Source organism: Cervus canadensis, chromosome 24 (assembly GCF_019320065.1).
Source record: "Cervus canadensis isolate Bull #8, Minnesota chromosome 24, ASM1932006v1, whole genome shotgun sequence".
NCBI classification, from domain to species: Eukaryota; Metazoa; Chordata; class Mammalia; order Artiodactyla; family Cervidae; genus Cervus; species Cervus canadensis.
The window spans coordinates 16,071,037-16,090,204 of NC_057409.1; the positions used below are offsets into that span (position 1 = coordinate 16,071,037).

General features: G+C 51.7%; 1 protein-coding gene across 2 annotated transcripts; it reads left to right on the forward strand.

The window, feature by feature from the left end:
• The first annotated feature begins 2,905 nt into the window (after positions 1-2,905).
• NMUR1 (neuromedin U receptor 1) lies at positions 2,906-13,928 on the forward strand. 2 transcript variants are annotated; one of them, XR_006265239.1, is made up of 4 exons: positions 2,906-3,405; positions 5,939-6,815; positions 9,388-11,056; positions 12,048-13,928. XR_006265239.1 is itself a non-coding variant. In XM_043446025.1 (3 exons), the coding sequence occupies exons 1-3, from the start codon at positions 3,403-3,405 to the stop codon at positions 9,768-9,770; spliced, it is 1,263 nt and encodes a 420-aa protein (XP_043301960.1). In that variant the 5' UTR covers positions 2,906-3,402; the 3' UTR covers positions 9,771-13,928. The 2 variants fall into 2 exon arrangements, 1 of the variants encoding a protein (XP_043301960.1); XM_043446025.1 differs by having other exon boundaries at positions 9,388-13,928.
• Positions 13,929-19,168: the final 5,240 nt, after the last annotated feature.

Below are 19,168 nucleotides of genomic sequence, written 5' to 3' on the forward strand. Positions count from 1 at the left end.
TGAGAGTGAACCAGTTTCTGTGAGAGGAGTCAGGCCTGGCAGTGTACGGAGTGTGGGTGACCACTCGACCCACACGGCCTCCTGAGATGCATCCCAGACTCCAACACGGGGCCCAGACCTCTCCTCTCTCCCGGCCATGGCCTACTCAGGCCCAGCTGAGCAAACCAGATGGAAAAGGCTCTAACCTGAGGAGATACCCAGCTGAGCCTGGACTGTCCTGCTGCGACATTCGCTCTTTCCAGCTCTCAGTGATTACTGGTGGCTCCTGGGCTGTCCTCACTGGCTGGGCTTCAGAATGGCCCCTCCATCCGATCCAGGACCTCAGGGTCCCCAGGCTCACCTCACCCTCCTTGTCTCATCCCTGGGGGGCAGTAAAGCAGGGTGGAGGTGAGGGTTTCTGGGCCTTAGGCCCAGTTAGCCCTTGGATGGGTCAGAACCTGGGAGGCGGGCCCACCAGCTCCTGGAGGTCCCAGTGGCACTCCTCTGGCAGAACTGCTGTTGTGTGGAGTTGGGCCCTTAGCACCCAAGCCTTGGTAGATGTCTACTATCCAAGCTCCTGAGACTGAGATACACACCCAGAAAACCTGGCATCCATTTAGTCCAGGCCTCAGCCCTGCGGCAGTCCCAGTCAGACAAGGCCCTGGGGAAGCCATCTCAGGACGGAGGAGGAGGCAGTGGATGTCAGGGGGTTCTGATGGGACACGCTGTCATGGAGGTCTCGAGCTCCGGCCCAGAGGCTGGGACACCCAGGGCCCTCTGGACAATGCTACAGCCATGGTGGCCACTGGGCCTCTCCTTTTGGAGGGCAACCTTTTAGCCTCACGTGGTCTTTGATGGCTGCTAATGCTGTGAATGGTGGGGCGGCAGAGGATGAGACGGTTAGATAGCATCACTGACTCAATGGACATGAATTTGAGCAAACTCCAGGAGATAGTGGAGGAAAGAGGAGCCTGGCGTGCTGCAGTTCATGGGGTGGCAAAGAGTCAAACATGACTCAGCGACTGAACAACAACAATGCTATGAATGACACAGCCAGTTGTAGGAATTCCTAATGGGTGGGAGCCATTTTGCCTCTCTAAGGCAGAAATAGGGCTTCCCAGGTGGCACCAGTGGTAAAGAACCCACCTGCCAATACAGGTAGACGTAAGAGATGCGTGTTCAATTCCTGGATCGGGAAGATCCCCTGGAGGAGGGTGTGGCAACCCACTCCAGTATTCTTTCCTGAAGAATCCCATGGACAGAGGAGCCTGGCAGGCTACATAGTCCATGGGGTTGCACAGAGTCAGACATGACCAAGTGACTTAGCATGCACGCACACAAGGCAGAGATAAGGTCCTTCCCCATCCTTTTCTGGGCTCTGAGCACCTCCAGAGGGTCCACAGTGGGTTTCAGGCTGCTCTGAGTCTGAGTGAAGTGGTGGTAGTCGTGTGTGCGAGTGTGTTCCAGTAAGGGGGGTAGGGGTCAACAAAGCTCATCACATGCTAAGTGCTGTCTGTGACCCCATGGCCGGTTGTTCCTAGTGATGCCCTCCGCCCCTCATTGCTCATCTGATGTGACCGCAGCCCCGATCGTGAAGGCACCAGCCAGGCTCACACATCTGAGCCTGAGTAGCTAACTGTCAGGGATACTCCAGAATCCTTTCTCTGGGGGACACGGGGACCCTGTGTCTCTTCGCTGCCTGCAATCTCCCTGAGCCTGGGGCTGTGTTTACGTGTGGAGTTCCTGGGAAGACAGCCTAGGGGACAGGGTCTAACTCCCAGTATCCAAGGCCAGATGGTGACTCATGGGGAGGAGGTGGGGGCAGAGAGAGTCTAAGGGTAGAACGTCTTGCCTCCAGTTGTCATTAAGTAGAGATAATCCCACTCAAATCCCACCGACATTCTTGAGTGCTGGCAGTGTGCCAGCCCCGTGCGAAATCTTCACCATCATGTCTCATGGTGGGCACACGATTGTGGCAAGGATGGTACAGAGGGCCTGTGTCTCTTTCCCTCACACAGCTCACAGCCTTCCTGGGGCCTGGGGCTTTGTGCTTAACCCTTCCCGGTGCTTCTCACAGTGTGGTTCTGGGGCCGGGGTTTCTCTGGGTCAAATCTGAGGATTTCTGGATCTCGCCCAAACTAAGGAAATCAGACCCTGGGAAGAGGCCCAGGAGCCAGCATTTCCGCCTGTGAGATCCATGTTGCAAAACTCCCGAGTGAGTTCCTTCAGCTAAGGAGCTGGCTGGAGGAGGGGGGCTGAGCCCAGAAGGTGCTCCCTGCTGGTTTTACCAGTGCGCAGTTTGAAGGAGCAGGAGGAGACCCCGTGATCCACGGCTCTTCCCACTCTACAGTTCTCTCCCTCCCGTGGACACCCTGTGGTAGGATGAGAGGAGCAGGCGGAACATCTGAATGGCTGAGAGCTAGTTGGGGTATCTGGGGTGGGAGAATATGGTGATGGGGGTGTGGGCTGGTGCACCAGGGTAGAGGGACCAGGAAGGCAAGCGGGGGTGGGGAGGTCCAATACCAGGCTAGACTTCGGTGTTCTTATTCAGAAGCGAGTGTTGGGTCCTATAGAAGGTTTTCAGGGAGTGGAATGCCATTGTGGGGGGTTCAGGAAAATGGCTGGGCTGTGGGGGGCCACACTAGAGGGACAGTGGAGTCCTGGGGTCCTACAACAGTCCTGGGGGAGGGGGCACAGCCAGGACCTGCACTTACGGGCTGGAGGACCCGAAGGCAGAGGGGGTCAAGGGGGAGTGGGTGGAGACTGCTGTCCAGGGACTGAGATAGACAGAAGGGGAGGAACCCCACGTGAAGCCTAGGAGCCTGAGATGAGACCCTTTGGGGCTTGTTGATTTGGAGGGGCTGGTGGGATGTCCTTGGGGGTAGGTTTGAAAGGCAGGGTTGGAAAAAAAAAAGAAAGGCAGGGCTGGAGAAAGTGGGATCTGGAGGGACACCATAAGAAGGTGTCATGCGAAGAGTCAGCATGCTGGAACATGGGGACAGAAATGTGAGACCCTGATCACTCCAGTGGCATCTCTCTGAGGCTCAGTTTGCTCATCTGCAAAATGGGTTGCTGTGAGGGTTCCGGTGTTCCTGGAAGCGCCTCCCATCAAACACTTGGAAAGACAATCGCTACGGTTTGGGGGGTCCGGGGGCCCCCAGATAAGTGTGTCCGGATTCAGTCGTTGAGGGGGGCTGAGCTGGGCTGAGGGGACGCCACTGCCCCCTGTTGGCTGTCCGGGCCAAAGCACCCCTGGCCCCCGACGGGCGGGGCGACCGGCGGGCTGCAAGCGGGCTGGCAGCCTCCAGATGGCCAGTCGGCCCTCTCTGGCGCCGCTTCTGTCCGTCGATCAGTGCGAGGACGCCCGGCCCGCGCTCGGCGCGTGGGCTCCCGGCCCCTGGGATCTCGCGGGGCGCAGGCGGCATGGTAGGTGTGCGGGATGTGGGCGCGGTGGGCAGGGCGCGCCCGGAGGGTCGCCGCAGAGCGGTAGGGATCGCAGGGCCGGTTGAGACGCGTCCCGCCCCCCGCCCCCACCCCGCTCTCCGGAGGACTCGCAGCCTCCTTGGGTATACCTGTCTTTTCGCTGGCCTTGCGCGCCGCGAGGCATGGGGGCTGCGGTGCGGCGACCTTTCCCCGGGTTCGTAGGAGCCTCTCTCTCGAACCCGGGTCGGCGCCTGGGCGTTCGCACCTCATCGCCGCGGTCCCGGCTTAGCTCTCGCAGCAATCCGGGTAGGCAGGGCGGGGGCGGCAGGGGCGGGAGGAACTTTTGAGGGGATAAAGATGCCTCTCCATCCCAAAATGCTGGGATTCGGTGTCAGAGAAGCAGGAAGGCTGGGGGAGGCTTCTGGGTGCAGGCTTTGGTGAGAAGATACTGGGGATGAAGAATACTTGGAATCCATGGGAGAGAAGGACCTGAAAAAGAAAGTTGAACGGTGGGTACACAGGTACGTGGGCAAGCGGAGCCCTGAACCCGCATCTGAGGAGAGGAAATGGAGCTGGGGCGAGGATCCAGGGAGAGGATTCAGGAAACAAGCCGGAAAATCGGCGGTTGCTCAGAAGGGAGGGGAGGTGGTGGTGGCCGGTTTGAGGAACAGGCTCAGGTGGGCAGCTCCCGGTCTTTCACATCAAGCCACAGGACCAGGGGAATCCCGTTCAGCCCCTGCCCCATGTCCCCTAGACTGTCCTTCATTTGCTGGGTGAGAAGTAAGGATGATGTCACTATGCATTGGATTTGAGCACCTGAAATTTATCAGGCACATTCCTGAGAACTTAATTCTCGCATTTACTCTTCCCAGAAACTAGCTAGGAGGTAGGCTGTACCTACTTACCCATTTTACAGATGAGGAGACTAAGGCACAGTGAGGGCCTGTCACAGAAGAGGATGGCGGACCTGGCACTTGACCCCAGGCCGGTCTGTTTAGCTTCATAGCCAGGGTCCTTAGCTACGCTATCTGCGTGCTATGTCACTTCAGCCGTGTACGACTCTGTGAGACCACATGGATTGTAGCCTGCCAGGTTCCTCTGTCCAAGGGATTTCCCAGGCAAGAATACTGGACTGGGTTGCCATTTTCTTCTCCAGGGGATCTTCCCAACCCAGGGATCGAACCTGAGTCTCTTATGTCTCCTGCAGTGGCAGGAGGGTTCTTTACCACTAGCGCCACCTGGGAAGCCCCACTCTCTCGGGTGGACTGGCAAAGAGATGGGGAGCCGGAGGAAGAGTGAACCTCAGAACTGGCAGCATCAAAGGTGTCAAATACTTCGACTTCAAACAGTTCGGGGAATAGAAAACAGAAGCAAGCACTAATTTTCGGATCAGCATTATAGTTTTGGGCCCTTTCACTCCCTTGCTTGATCCCCAGTGACCCAGTTCTCCCAGTAAGATCATGTAATCAGGCCCTTTTGTGTATCAGGCAGATGGTGTGTTAATACCTTTCATGGATTAAATTTCTGGATCCTTGTAATAAGGGAATAGCCACAGAGAGGTTACCGTGCAAATGGTCCCACAGTTCGAAACTGGTGAGGCTGGATTTGAATCCAAGCAGGTGTTTCCAGAACCCTTCCTTGCTCTTCAGGACCAAGTGATACTGTGTACTGTGCCCATTTTACAGGTGCCCAAACTGAGTGTCTCTCCCAAAGTCCATGGCTTGGAAGGGGAGAGACTGAAAGGGACTGCTGATGGCATAGCGCATGCTTGAGCGTTTCCATCACTAACCAAAGGTTTCAGTAGCTTGTGCAATTAAAACTTGAAGTCCCAGGGCTTCCCTGGTTGTCTAGTGGCTAAGAATCCTCTTGCCAATGCAAGGGACCCAAGTTTGACCCCTGGTCTGGGAGGTTCCCACATGCTGCAGAGTGACTAAGCCCATGCACCACAACTGCTGAGTCTACCAGACACAATTACTGAAGCTCATTCACCCAGAGTCTGTGCTGGGCAACAAGAGAAGCCACTGCAATGAGAAGCCTGAGCACTGCAACAAAGAGTGGCCCCCGCTCCCTGAAACTAAGAGAAAGTCCATTGTATAGCAATGAAGACCCGGCATGGCCAAAAGAAAATAAATCTTTAAAAAATTGAAGTCCCACTTTTAAAAAATCATTTTTAAGATGTATATTTTGGGGGGAGTTCTTTAAAAATTTTGTTTATTTGGCTGCATTGGGTCTTAGTTGCAGCACTCAGGATTTTTGTTGCTGCATACAGAATCTTAGTTCCCTGAGCAGCGATGGAACCTGGGCCCCCTGCATTGGGAGCACAGAGTGTCAGCCATAGGATCACCAGGGAAGTCCCTAAGATGTACATTTTTAAGAAGAAATTGTGATGGGTCTTACAATGGATGGCAGAGTTTTCCTTTCTCTGTGGCACAAAAAATAATGGCCCTCGTGGTGTCAATGGCACCTTTAGCTGGAATTAGGATAGAGCCAGATTCCTTAAGTGACTTTCTGAGTGTCTCTCTCTTCCATTTCACAGGTTCCTCTCTGTTTCAACTGCTCCATCCTCCCTGGAGACAGGTCCCTGGGTTCAAGGAGCCCGGTGCCCTGCAATGGCAGCAGGGCTCTGGGACCCTTTGACCCCCAGGACCTGAACCTGACGGATGAGGAGCTCAGGCTCAAGTACCTGGGGCCCCAGCAGACGGAGCTGTTCGTGCCCATTTGTGTCACCTACCTGCTGATCTTCGCGGTGGGCACGGTGGGCAACGCGCTGACCTGCACGGTCATCCTGCGCCACAGGCCCATGCGCACACCCACCAACTACTACCTCTTCAGCTTGGCTGTGTCGGACCTGCTGGTGCTGCTCGTGGGCCTGCCCTTGGAGCTCTATGAGATGCAGAACAACTACCCGTTCTTGTTGGGCGCTGGCGGCTGCTACTTCCGCACGCTGCTCTTTGAGACCGTCTGCCTGGCCTCGGTGCTCAACGTCACCGCCCTGAGCATCGAGCGCTACGTGGCCGTGGTGCACCCGCTGCGGGCCAGGTCGGTGGTGACGCACGCCCACGTGCGCCGCGTGCTCGCAGCCATCTGGGGCTTCGCGGTGCTCTGCTCTCTGCCCAACACCAGCCTGCACGGCATCCGGCAGCTAGATGTGCCCTGCCGGGGCCCGGTGCCCGACTCGGCCGTGTGCACCCTGGTGCGCCCGAGAGCCATCTACAACCTGGTGGTGCAGGCCACCGCGCTGCTCTTCTTCTGCCTGCCCATGGCCACCATCAGCGTGCTCTACCTGCTCATCGGCCTGCGGCTGCGGCGTGAGAGGCAGCTGATCCTCAGACAGGAGGCCAAGGGCAGGGCCAGGACAAGCGACAGCCGCAGGCTCCAGGATCGGGGTCGGACACAGGTGACCAAGATGCTGTGTAAGTGTTGCTGCTGGGAAGGGGGGCTGAGCCAGGTGCTAGGCATGGAGCTGGGGGTTTCCAGGGCCTGGTGGAAGGGGCTGAATGTCTGGGTTTATGATGGGGGCTTAGCGTGAGGGGGAGTAACCCCACTCTCCATCCCCGTGTGTGCGTGCACATATGTGCATACTCTTTTAGATTAGCTCGTGAGAAATTGACACGGAAGATAAATGTGAATGGTTCATAGCAGGGTCGGCTGCATTATCTGTGGAGCCCAATGCAAGATGAAAATTCAGGGTCCCTTGTTAAAAAAATTATTAAGAACCTTAAGACAGCAAGAGTAGAGCTGCTGTCTTGACCGTTTTAAGGTCAAGACTTGGTGCAAACGCACAGGTATCACCATGAAGCTGGCTCGTGGAAACAAACGCAGACAGAAGCTGGGCTCCAGGATGATGGAGCTGTTTGTGGGCTCTGGACCCCCCAGGTCTCTCATCTTTGCTCCCAAATATGTCTTGGTTCTGTCCTTCCCTAAGCATCCTGGGGGCATGACCTCAGACCCAGAGTTCTCCTTTTCTGCGGAACTAACTGTCCTCTTCCCTTAGTGGCAGTTGAAAATCCCAGGGAAGGATTCTCTTTGGTGGGCTTAGGTCATGGGACAGAGTGGCAGGATGCTGAGGTGAGCAGCCCCCACAGATCCACATGGTGGGATCCCGGGGAGCAAAATTCCCAAAAGAAGGGGAGCGGGGTGCTGGAAAGGCAAGGTGATGAATTTCTTGCATGCTATGTCTGCGGCTCATTGGGGACCACACGAGTGACCATGATCTAAAAGAGGTTGTGGGACTTCCTTGTGGCCAATGGTTAGAACTCTGCACTCCCAATGCTGGGAGTGCAAGTTTGATCCCTGGTCTGGGAACTAAGATCCTGCATGCTGCACGGTATGGCCAAAAAAAAAAAAAAAAAAAAAAAAAAATGAATGAGAGAAAAAAGAGGTCATTAGAGGCATGTTTGTGAGGGTCTATGTGATCAGGACAAAAGTGGGGGCTGCGGCTGGCTAGGGCATGCTCAGCTGGCTTGAGACTCTGGATCTTACTGTGCCCTATGCATGCTAAGTCGCTCAGTCGTGTCCAACTCTGTGTGACCCTATGGACTATAGCCTCTCAGGCTCCTCTGTCCATGGGATTCTCCAGGCAAGAGTACTGGAGTGGGTGACCATGCCCTCCTTCAGGACGTGACAGCTTCTGCACACTCCAATAACACGGGACTCCTAAACAGATAGTTAATACCATTCCCCTAAGTTGTGGGCATTAATCGATCTAACAGTTGTGTAACAATCTGATGGCCCTAGGCCTAGCACTTTGTCATAAACAGTGGTCCTGAGGAAACCAGGCAGACTGATGCTAACCCAGTCCTTGATACCCTCCCCCACCCCACCCAGTCCCTCAGGGTCTGAATCAGGTAGGTGGGGTGGGCCAGGGCAGGATGGAGGTGAGACCTCGGTCAAAGCCAAGGGATTTTATCCAGCTAACTGGGGACTGCTGTGCTTCCAGAGAGGGACTCACTCCTCTCACCCCCCAGAACAGTGTCCCAGAGCCCACGGTCACTTGTACCGCCCCCTAAGGTGGGACCGACCTGGAGTTCTGTGCTCACCCCCTGCGCTAGAGACCACCTGCCCCTGCTACCTCCCACCTCCCTGCCCACTGGGGCAGAGTCTCTGCCTCTGGGGTGGCTCTTGCCCTGGAAAAGTGGGGTGTTTTCTTAAGGCCGCTTTGCTTGCTGGCCTGGGGCTCTGGCTTTCTTCTCTGCCTCCTGTTTTCACTTTCTGAGGACCTACTATGCACCAGGCCGTGTGCTGGGGATGTTGTAAGCCATGTTCTGATTGGCAGGCCACACTGGGCCGTAAGTGGGGGAAGACACTGCAGGGGAAGGATTGTGAGTTGGAGAAGCAAACACAAGAAACAAGGGACAGAAATCAAGGCAGATCTGATGGCAGAGATCCAAGGAAGGGCACGATTAAAACCAGGGCTGGAGGGAAGCTCCGGAGAAAGAGTGAAGGCTTGGCTGGCCTCTCCTGCCTTTTTTCTGGGGGTGGGATGGGGGCTGTCAAAGAAAGGGGAGTGCATGCAGAAGGGACACTGAGCTGAGCCCAGGGGAGCTGGGGGCTGGGGCTGCGGAGGCTTCTAGAGCCAAGGCAGGCAAGTGTGTGTGTGTGTGTTCATGTCCCTTTCCTTCCATGACCTCCCCGTCTACTGTCCTCTGACCGCAGGCCCCATTCTCCTGCTTCTCCCTGCTTATGCATCAGTAGGCATGGCCCCCGAGTGTCACCAGAGGGGTCCTTAGCCGCGCTCTCTGTGTCATACACTCAGTTCCAGTTCCACGCCGAGAGAACCGGGCCAGGCCAGGCTTGGCTCGGGTGTCCACGGCTGGTCCAGGGCACAGCCCACTGGCCAGACAGCGGCAGTGGTGCGAGAGCAGCCTCTCCTAAAGGGGTGCGGCCAGGGCAGACAGACTTCTAGAAGCTTCCAGCTGGACCGTGGGCGTGGATGGCCTGTGGGAGAGGCGCAGAGGTGAGAACAGGCCCCCTCTCTGCCCGCAGTTGTGCTGGTCGTCGTGTTCGGGATCTGCTGGGCCCCGTTCCACGTCGACCGCCTTATGTGGAGCTTCGTGTCCCAGTGGACCGAGGGCCTGCTCCTGGCCTTCCAATACGTGCACGTCATCTCCGGAGTCTTCTTCTACCTCAGCTCGGCCGCCAACCCCGTGCTCTACAGCCTCATGTCCACCCGCTTCCGGGACACCTTCCAGGAGGCCCTGTGCCCGGGGACCCAGTGCCGCGGCCGTAGAGCCCACCACAGCTCCTACAGCCTCAGCAGGGTGACCGTGGGCAGCACCCTGGGTGACACGGGCTCCCCGGGAAGCCAGGCCCAGCCTCTGGCCGAGAACGGTGGCCCAGGGGGCCGGCAAGGGATGGACCGCTCCTGAGAAGAGCCTCATGCCGCTTCACCCCAAGCGGCCAGAAGGTCACACCCAACTATGGGGGGCCACACCTGCCTCTTCTGGGGGCTGTCCTCTGTCCCCCTTCCCCACTTCAGCCTAGTAACTGACTGGCACCTGACTACTGCCCCCACCCATGTATTGAAAGGATTATAAGGTTGCTGTCTGCTCTGCAGGCCTCCAGGCCTCCTGGTACAGCCCTGCCCTGGTAGGAACATCATGGCTGGTTAAGTGGGCATGGCAAGACTCCCATCTGGGGGTTCCCCCACCCACCCCCAGTTTCTGAAGTGTTTCCGGGGCAGCCCTTCCTTTCCTTTCCATTTCTTGCTGAGCTTCCGGTTCTGGTCCACTCTGCCCCCTCTAGCTCTTGGTGCACCTGGGAACCTGGGACCTTCCTCTGACCCAACCCCTCCGTGGCCCCCAGTTGACTTATTCTGCTCTGGGATTTCCACCTGGTGGAGCCACCAGGTGGCAGGTGTGCCTGGGATCCAGGGGACCTGCTTCCAATCTCAGCTGTGCTGCTACCTCCTGCTCACACCCTCCTTCCCCTGCTGTCCCTCACCCCCACCCCAGACCCGGCATCAAGCAAATTGCCTCTCCTTACAGGCCTGGGCCCCTTATTTGCAAAACAAAAGAGGCCCTGACCCTCTGGAGCATCGCGCTTTGGCTGGTTTTCTGTGTGGATGCAGAAGTCACTGCTGGTAACAGATACCCTCAGATTAACAAGGCGGAAATTACCCTTCACATCCTCACTACCTTCAACCCTTACTCCTGCCCTGACCCCTACAAGCTCCCCACCCTACCTCCTCCAGAGCCACCCGTAAACATTCTTTGTCCTAGAGAAAGTGAGACTTGGCACCGACCGAGGCACCACGTGTGTGAGCAGAGGCCCCTGCCTGCCTCCATTCTCACCTGCTCACATGCTGGCTTGGGGGCCTGAGATGAGCAGAGCATTGGGCCTGACTGGCCAGAGAATCTCTGGGGACAAGAGACATGGGCCACCCAAGGACAAGGGGTGCCCCGTGAGCACTGCTTGGGGCTCAGTGAAGTGAGAAGAGGGTGCATGCATGCTCAGTCATATCTGACTCTGAGACCCCATAGACTGAAGCTCACCAGGCTCCTCTGTCCATGGGATTCTCCAGGCAAGAATACTGGAGTGGGTTGCCATGCCCTCCTCCAGGGGATCTTCCCGACCCAGGGATCGACTGGTGTCTCCGGCATCTCCTGCACTGCAAGCAAATTATTTACTGCAGAGCCGCTAGGAAAGCCCTGAGGTGAGAAGTGAGGCGGGGTAAGTCCTGAAGTGAAGCTCCATCCTGAATCCCCATGGATAGCTGGGTGCTCAGCCAGGACTCATGGCCAGTTTATGGCCAGAACTTGTCCTGCTACAGTGCCTGGCCCGTTCTCCTCCTGAGGGGGGACTGCAGCAGAAGGAATCCTGGCCTCCCTGGCGAGGGGCTGTAGGGCCCCTGTGTGCTACGGGGCTCTCCCTGCAGACTCTCCCCAGCTCAGGCCCCTGGCACCCTGACTGCAAAGTGGAGGAGATTGTACAAAATGTTCTGGGGTTTTTGAAATTCAATTGTAAAAACAATACTCATTTTAGAAAATTGGAAATTACAAATGAGCAAAAACGAAAACAATTTAAAGTAATTAAAAACCACCCTTGCTAGGGAATGGGGGGAGGGGGAAACAGTTGTTTAATGGGAACACGGTTTCAGTTTGAAAGTTTTGGAAATTGGTTGCAAACCAATGTGAATATACTTGAATAATATTGAATTATACACTTAAGTGGTTAAGATGGTAAACTGTATATGTATTTTACTACAATTTCTTTTTAAGGAAGGATTAAGCCTAAAGGAAAAGAAAAAGTCACCTATAGCTTTATTCTCTAGAGGTAACCACCATATATAAGATAGGATGGGCAAATTTGAGAAGGGAGCTTGTGTAAAGAGGCTGTGCAGAGCCGTGAGGACCCAATGTTGTCTCTGAAATGAGCTCCCCGGAGGCTTTGGTTGGGGTGGTGGCCAACGCCAGACTTCAGGCTGGAGCCTGCTGTTGTTCCCCCAGACTTAACTGGACTCCCTGGAGCCTCTCTTAAGTGACGGTCAGAGCTGACGTGCTCCTGAGGCTTTGGTCAGTATTTGTGAAGGGCCTGCTATGGGCAGAGAAGCCCTGGGCAGATGGGGGAACGTAGGGGAGGGGAGTTATCAGAAGACCTGGGCTCTTAGTGTAAATCTGATGTATGTCTCTCGACTGTCTCCATAGCACATCAGTGGGTAGGTCCCATTTGTCATGAGTCACTGGTTACCATGGAAAGTGGAAACAGCAGCTCTGGGCTCAGCCCTTGAGAAACGCGTGGAGGTGGAAAGGCCAGCCAGCAAGATCCCAGTCTCTCCGGGATGCAGAGTCTTCTGCAGCTTGCTCTGCTCTTCTGCATGGTCAGGGTGGTGGGGGAGGTGGGGTGCGCGGCAGCATTGCCGAGTGCCCAGTGCTACTCCCAGGAAATGAGCACTGGCTCCTCTGGGGCTCGCCACCTCCTGTCCTGGCTACAGTCATACACATCCCTCCTCCTCCTTGTTCAAGAGGCTGGGGCTGCTCTGCTTCCCGTCTCCTCCTCTTCTGCTGTGATCCTGGGTGATGCTGAAGCCCACATGGACAGTCCACTGAGACCCTAGCATCCGCTCCTGGTCTTTCCTACAGCTGTGGACACTCTTCCCCACCCCGGCCTTTTGGTCCCGTGGTCACCTCCTCACTCCCAGGACCTCCAGGAGCATTTCAATTTCTGGAAGTGGGAGCTCTTGACCATGATTGCCTCCTTCCCGCTCTGTTGCTCTATAAGTGATAGTTATTCTTTAACCACGTCTAACCTTCCCGGTTCTCAGCTGCTCTTCTTTCTCCCAGTCCATCAGTTGCCTCTGCTCTTCACTTCTTTTCTGAGGGTCCTAGATACCATGATCCATCACACACAACCCTCTCTACAAGTATTTCTGAAGGTCGGGTTGATCACCCTTTCCTTCTCAGAAAAAAAGGTTTATTTTCTTTGGGAACTCACCAAGATGGGTGTTATCAACAAACAAAGCTACGTTTGCCCACCCTTCCTTCTGTTAAAAGTATCTGCTCAGGAAATATAAAGCATGCAGCACTTCACATCCACTCTTCTGTAGACAGATGGCATTTCCACATGAGTCCTGATGTCTGGGAGCCTATCTCATTTCATACACTTCTCAGTGTCTCCTTCTTCCTCATTCTTGTCTTCTAACAGATCCACCAGGCGTTCTTTGTCCCAAATCTTCCCTGTAGAGAGGAGCTGCCTTCTTGGAGGGCTCCCTAGTATTTCATTATCAACTGATTTGAGGGGAATCCCTCAATGTGTGACTTGGTGGGAGACCAAGCCCAGGCTCCTACTACTAATACAGAAACTGAAAGCGTTCTGGACACAGCATCACTGACATCACTGTGACCCATGACTTGTACTCAGGCAGCTGGATGGTCCCACGTAGGAAGCAAGTGATGCTAAGACCCACGACCTCAGGGCAGCAATGCTAATAGCAGCATCCCATCCACGCTGCCCCTGGGGCTCCAGTTGCCCAGCCTGCCTTGGCTTCTGCCCATTTGCTCTTGGAAAGCCCAGGTTTTTCCAAGAACTATTGTTATGAGCTCCCAAGAGCCTTTCAATAAATTCCTTTCCTGCGTAAGTTGGTCAGAGTTGTTTGCCATTGTTTGTAACCAAGAACCTTAACAGATCCATCCACCCCCTGCTGTGAAGGGTACAGACTCTGTTTGTTCTACTAGTGGTTGTCTTTACATATTCTTAAGATAAGCAGATATTATTACTGATTGTTCTAAAACCCCAAACTGCAGTCTGTAATACTTAATACTCCTTCTATTTTTAAAACTTTTTTTTTTAAAAAGAGGCAAGAATGAGGAGGACAGGCTTAAGGAATTTGATCCTAGAAATACATTTACGTTTTCTAAGCACTGTAGTATGCTTCTTCTGACAAAGCAATAGGGTTTAGTTGGTGAGCAAGGACTCTGGTCAGGCTGCCTGGGTTCGAATCCTGACTCAAAAGTCAGACTGGGGACTTCTGTGGTTGGTGGTCCAGTGGCTAAGACTGTTTGCTCCCCAGGCAGGGGGCCTGGGTTCAATCCTTGGTTAGGGAACAAGGTTCCACATGCCACAACTAAAGATCCTGCATGCTGCAATGAAGACTGAAGATTCCATGTACTTCAACTAAGACCCAGTGCAATCTAATTAATTAATTTAAAAAAGTCAGTCCGGCCTTAGGCCAAAGTCAGTCTGGATCGGAAGATACATTTCTAAAGAAAGGGTGTGCAACCTGCCTGCACACACATAAGAGACTCAGAGGCCTGGGTGTCTGGGTCCGTAAGTCTACGAGGGTTAGTTTGAGGATGGTAGTTACTACATGTCCCCTTGTGTGGCCTCTTTAAATGCAACAGCTCAGCCTCACCTTCTTTCAAGCTTCTGCACAGGCAGAGTGGGACAGTTGGTGGGCCGCTCAGGAAGAGAGGCCATGGCCAAACTAGGGGACAGTAAGGATTCAGGGAAGGCTGTACCTGGCTGGGTAAGAGTCCCCTGACTCCGGAGAGGTGGTCACAAGCTAGGACTAGACTGGAGGGCCTGGAAGCTGCTGCCACATTTTCTGGAACATCTGTAAGAGTACCTGGGATCTTCATTTATTTTTTAATCTTTGGTTTTTATGGCCATGCCTGGTAGCATGTGGGATCTTAGTTCCCCAACCAGGAATCGAACCTGCATCCCCTGCATTGGAAGCTTGGAGTCAGGGAAGTCCCTCCCTGGGATCTTTTAATCTGACATTCAAGTACCTTCATCAGCTCTAAGCAATGTGGGCTTCATTCATTCAGCTAAGTACTGAGTACCATGTGCCAGGCACTGTATAAGGTGGGGGTGGGGAGCTGGGTGGACATACAGGCACTGGAATAAAAGGCTTCTGACAGCTGGAACTCTGCGGGCACAGAAGACAGGCACCTGCCCCAGTGGAGGGCGGGCTTCCAGGAGGAGGCGAAGCTGCTCAGTGCTCAAAAGTTGTGGGAGAAAAAAAAAAAAAAAGTTGTGGGAGAAGGAGGCTGACTGGCCCCTGAACTGTGGCCAGGAAAGGGTGGAGCATCTATAGTGACAGTTCCACCAAAACTGAATTTATTGGGGGGGGGAACCCTAAACAGAACAGGGGGAGGAATGGACACTGGATAGGCAAAAACAATAGCAAAGCTGACTGCAGTCCAAGTTCTTCGCTGTCATTCTCTGGACTCTCCCTGGCTGCTCTTCCTGGAATTTGGACTTGAAACCTTCCCCTCCAGTCTGTTTCCTCGTCTGTCTGGCCTTCAGGCACAGGCAGGATTATTTTTTGTTCCCATTCTATTAAATTTGGGGAAAAAATGAATTACACAAATAATCACTTCTATTCCCCACACCTAAATTAATCACTATTTTTTGCAATTTGATATCTGTCATTTTCTGCACAAATACTCTCCCCCATCAGTGATAATATTGGGTTGGCCAAAAATTTCCTTGGGGTTTTTCCGTAGGATTTTATGGAAAAACCTAATGAACATTTTAGCCAACACAAAAGATTGTTTTCAATCATTTGCTTTATAAGAGAATTGCCTAGAACCATCTGGTAGAAGGTCCATGGTTATGATGGATGGATGAAGCTGACAATGCCTAAACTGTCTAATCAGTGTTACCATCACTAGAAGTGGTCACTTAACCAGATGTTAAGTGCCTCCTAGAGGGATGAAAAAGAAGTACACCAACCCTAGGTCTTGCACAAAAAACCAAAAACTCCTCCCCCCAACTCCACCGAAGCTGAATGAAAGGAAGCTTGCAGATCTGACTGGCAGTTTACAAGATCGCTGAGGATGGCAGAGTATGCTCAAGACACCTTAACGATGCAGGCCAAATCCAGTATAAGGACAAATTCTATAAGAATTTGAAGAAGCCTTAGTTTCTTCAACAAATAAATGGTATTTAAAAGGGAGTTTCTGGGACTTCCCTGGTGGTATAGTGGATAGGAACCTGCCTGCCAATGCAGGAAACACGGGTTTGATCCCTGGTCCAGGAGGATTGCACATACCACGGATCAACTAAGCCCAGGCACCCCAACTACTGAAGCCCATGTGCCTAGAATGTGGGCACCACAACAGGAGCAACCGCCTCAAGGAGATGCCCGCACACTGCAATGAAGAGTAGCCCCCACTTGCAGCAACGAAGACCTAAAGATAAAATAAAAGGGAGCTTCTATTACAGAGTAAGAAAACTTTTAAAAGACACATCAAATGTAACGCGTGGAAATGTTTAAATCCTAATTCAAACATGCCAATGGTAGTAAGACACTTCTGAGACAGAAAACTGAACACAGACTAGATATTGCTATTGTTGTCATTTAGTTGCTTAGTCGTGTCCAACTCTTTGCAACCCCATGGACTGCAGCACACCAGGCTCCTCTGTCCATGGGATTTCCCAGGCAAGAATACTGTAGTAATCATGACAGCATGTAGCAGTATTTAATAAAGTGTTTACAGGTGAAATAATAGGATGCCTGGAATTCCTATTAAAATACTCAAGTCAAAAAAATTTAAAAAGGAGAGGAAAAAAGTGGGGCAGGGAATAGCTGAAGAAAGAGTGGCAAAAATATTGAAGTGATTGAGGTGATGGGTAAAAGGGGATTCATTATATACTCTACTTAATAATGTATGTTTGAAAATGCCCATAAAATTTTTTTGAAAAATGTATTTGGCTGCACCTGGTCTTAATTGCAGCACATGGACTCTAAGTTGTGGCATGTAGGATCTCGTTCCCTGATCAGGAATCAAACCTAGGTCACCTGCAATGGGAGGATGGAGTCTTAGTCACTGGATCACCAGGAATTCCCCATAATAAATTTTAAACTTGCAATAAAGACTCACATATTTGTGTTTTCCTAAGTGTGATCCTTTATCTCTAGGTGAGAAAAGTGGAATTCCTAAATTTAAGGAAGGAAAATTTTTACCTCAACAAGAAATCGCCAAGTTTTTCTCCAGGTGTTTGTAATGAAGGGATTCAGGATATTCTACCCCCAAATAAGCACCTTGGCATGCTCAACATTTTAAGCCAACTGCACTGGAAAAACAACAGGTGCAGAAAGGACTCCCTGACCTTCCCCTGAAGCAGGTCATAAAACCCTCACATGAGAGGTGCCTTCCCTCTGACCAGAGGGAAGGAGTATGTTTTCTTCAAGACTGAGGAACGCCAAGAGGAATCTGAACACAGAGGCCTTGCTGTTTCAGCTAGTTACACACTTATACTCCCTTCCATCCTATCACATTTTGTCACACCCTCCACTCTTCATCAGACATAGCAAAACACTCAGGTTTAACCAATTCTTCAGGTCATTTCATTATGAAGGCTCCTGGTCACATCAAACTTAAATAAATCTGTATTTTTTTATCTTGTTAATCTGCCTTTTGTTACAGGGTCCCAGCTAAAAATTTTGATAGGTAGATATCTTTCTTCTTCTTACAGTAACAAATTGCCTTCTCACCGGTTTTCCCACAATCCTTAAACCCTTGTTGATATTTTAATTTCTGTTAATTTGATGGATAAAATGGTATCGTATAATCGTTTTAAATGATGTTTTCCTGGTGGTTGTACTTCTTCATTCTTTTTATACTACCTACATTTCTTCTGAAAGTTACTTTTCATATCCTTTGCCCATTATTTCCTTGCCTTTTTCTTAATATAGTTTTTCACCTGTTGTTGTTTAGCTGCTCAGTTGTCTCTGAGTCTTTGTGACCCCATGGACTGTAACCTGCCAAGATCCTCTGTTCATGGGATTTCCCAGGCAGAAATACTGAAGCAGTTTGCCATTTCCTCCAGGGGATCTTCCTGACCCAGGAATCAAACCAGCGTCTCCTGCTTGGCAGGCAGATTCTTTACCACTGAGCCACCTGGGAAGCCCATAGTTTTGTCATATTCTGATACTCAGTTTTTATTATGTTACAAGTATTGCTTCCCAATTTGTTCCTTATATTTTAAAATTTTTATGCAAGCTATCTTGCATCCAGTGCTTTAAACTGTAACATGACCAAATCTGTCATAATTTTTTTGCTCCGTCATAATTTTGCTGTGTCTTGAGTGACACCCACATCCCAAGTTCTTATGCAGATGACACCACCCTTATGGCAGAAAGTAAAGAGTAACTAAAAAGCTTCTTGATGAAAGTGAAAGAGAGTGAAAAAAGTTGGCTTAAAACTCAATATTCAGAAAACCAAGATCATGGCATCCAGTTCCAGCACTTCATGGCAAATAGATGGGGAAACAAAGGAAACAATGAGAGACTTTGTTTTATGGGGCTTGAAAATCACTGCAGATGGTGACTGCAGCCATAAAATTAAAAGACACTTGCTCCTTAGAAGAAAAACTACGACCAACCTAGAAAACATATTGAAAAGCAGAGACATTACTTTGTCAACAAAGGTTTGTCTAGTCAAAGCTATGGTTTTTCCAGTAGTCATGTATGGATGTGAGAGTTGGACTATAAAGAAAGCTGAGCGCCAAAGAATTGATGCTTATGAACTGTGGTGTTGGAGAAGACTCTTGGAGAGTCCCTTGGCCTGCAAGGAGATCCAACCAGTCCATCCTAAAGGAGATCAGTCCTGGGTGTTCATTGGAAGGACTGATGCTGAAGCTGAAACTCCAATACTTTGTCCACCTGATGCGAAGAACTGACTCTTTGGAAAAGACCCTGATGTTGGGGAAGACTGAAGACAGGAGAAGGGGATGACAGAGGATGAGATGGTTGGATGGCATCACCGACTCTATGGACATGAGTTTGAGTAAACTCCGGGAGTTACTGATAGACAGGGAAGCCTGCTGTGATGCAGTCCATGGGGTCGCAAAGAGCTGGGCATGACTGAGCAACTGAACTGAACTGATGGATTTTAATCAGCAACATGGATTTTAATAAGAATGCTTAATTTTTTGCCACCAAATGTTTATCTTACATTTTCACACATACGGTTTATCTAAAATAATATGGTATTTTCTTCCTTTAGTCTGTTAGTCTGACCTTGACTTACTTGAAACATCTTGCATTTCAGAGATAAATACTATTGGTCAACATTTTTACTATCTTCAGTCAAGTTGTTGTTGTTGTTTAGTCACTAAGTCAAGTACCAAATCTAAAATATGTAGGCAAGTCTTTCTTACTCTTCTTTTCCCCCTAATTTGGGACTTTCTGGAGCTAGGACAGGGCAGGGTCCCTTACCCAGGGCCATGTTTTCTCATTCCCCAAAACACACACGTGACTCAAGGTTCTCTTTTTAAAATCCCAATGTGGGTATAATTCCTAAAATTTTGATCCGTTACT

Coding starts and splice junctions, on each gene's coding strand:
- NMUR1 (XM_043446025.1), top strand. Junction 6,816..9,387: donor ACAGGTGACCAAGATGCTGT/GTAAGTGTTGCT, acceptor CTCTGCCCGCAG/TTGTGCTGGTCGTCGTGTTC.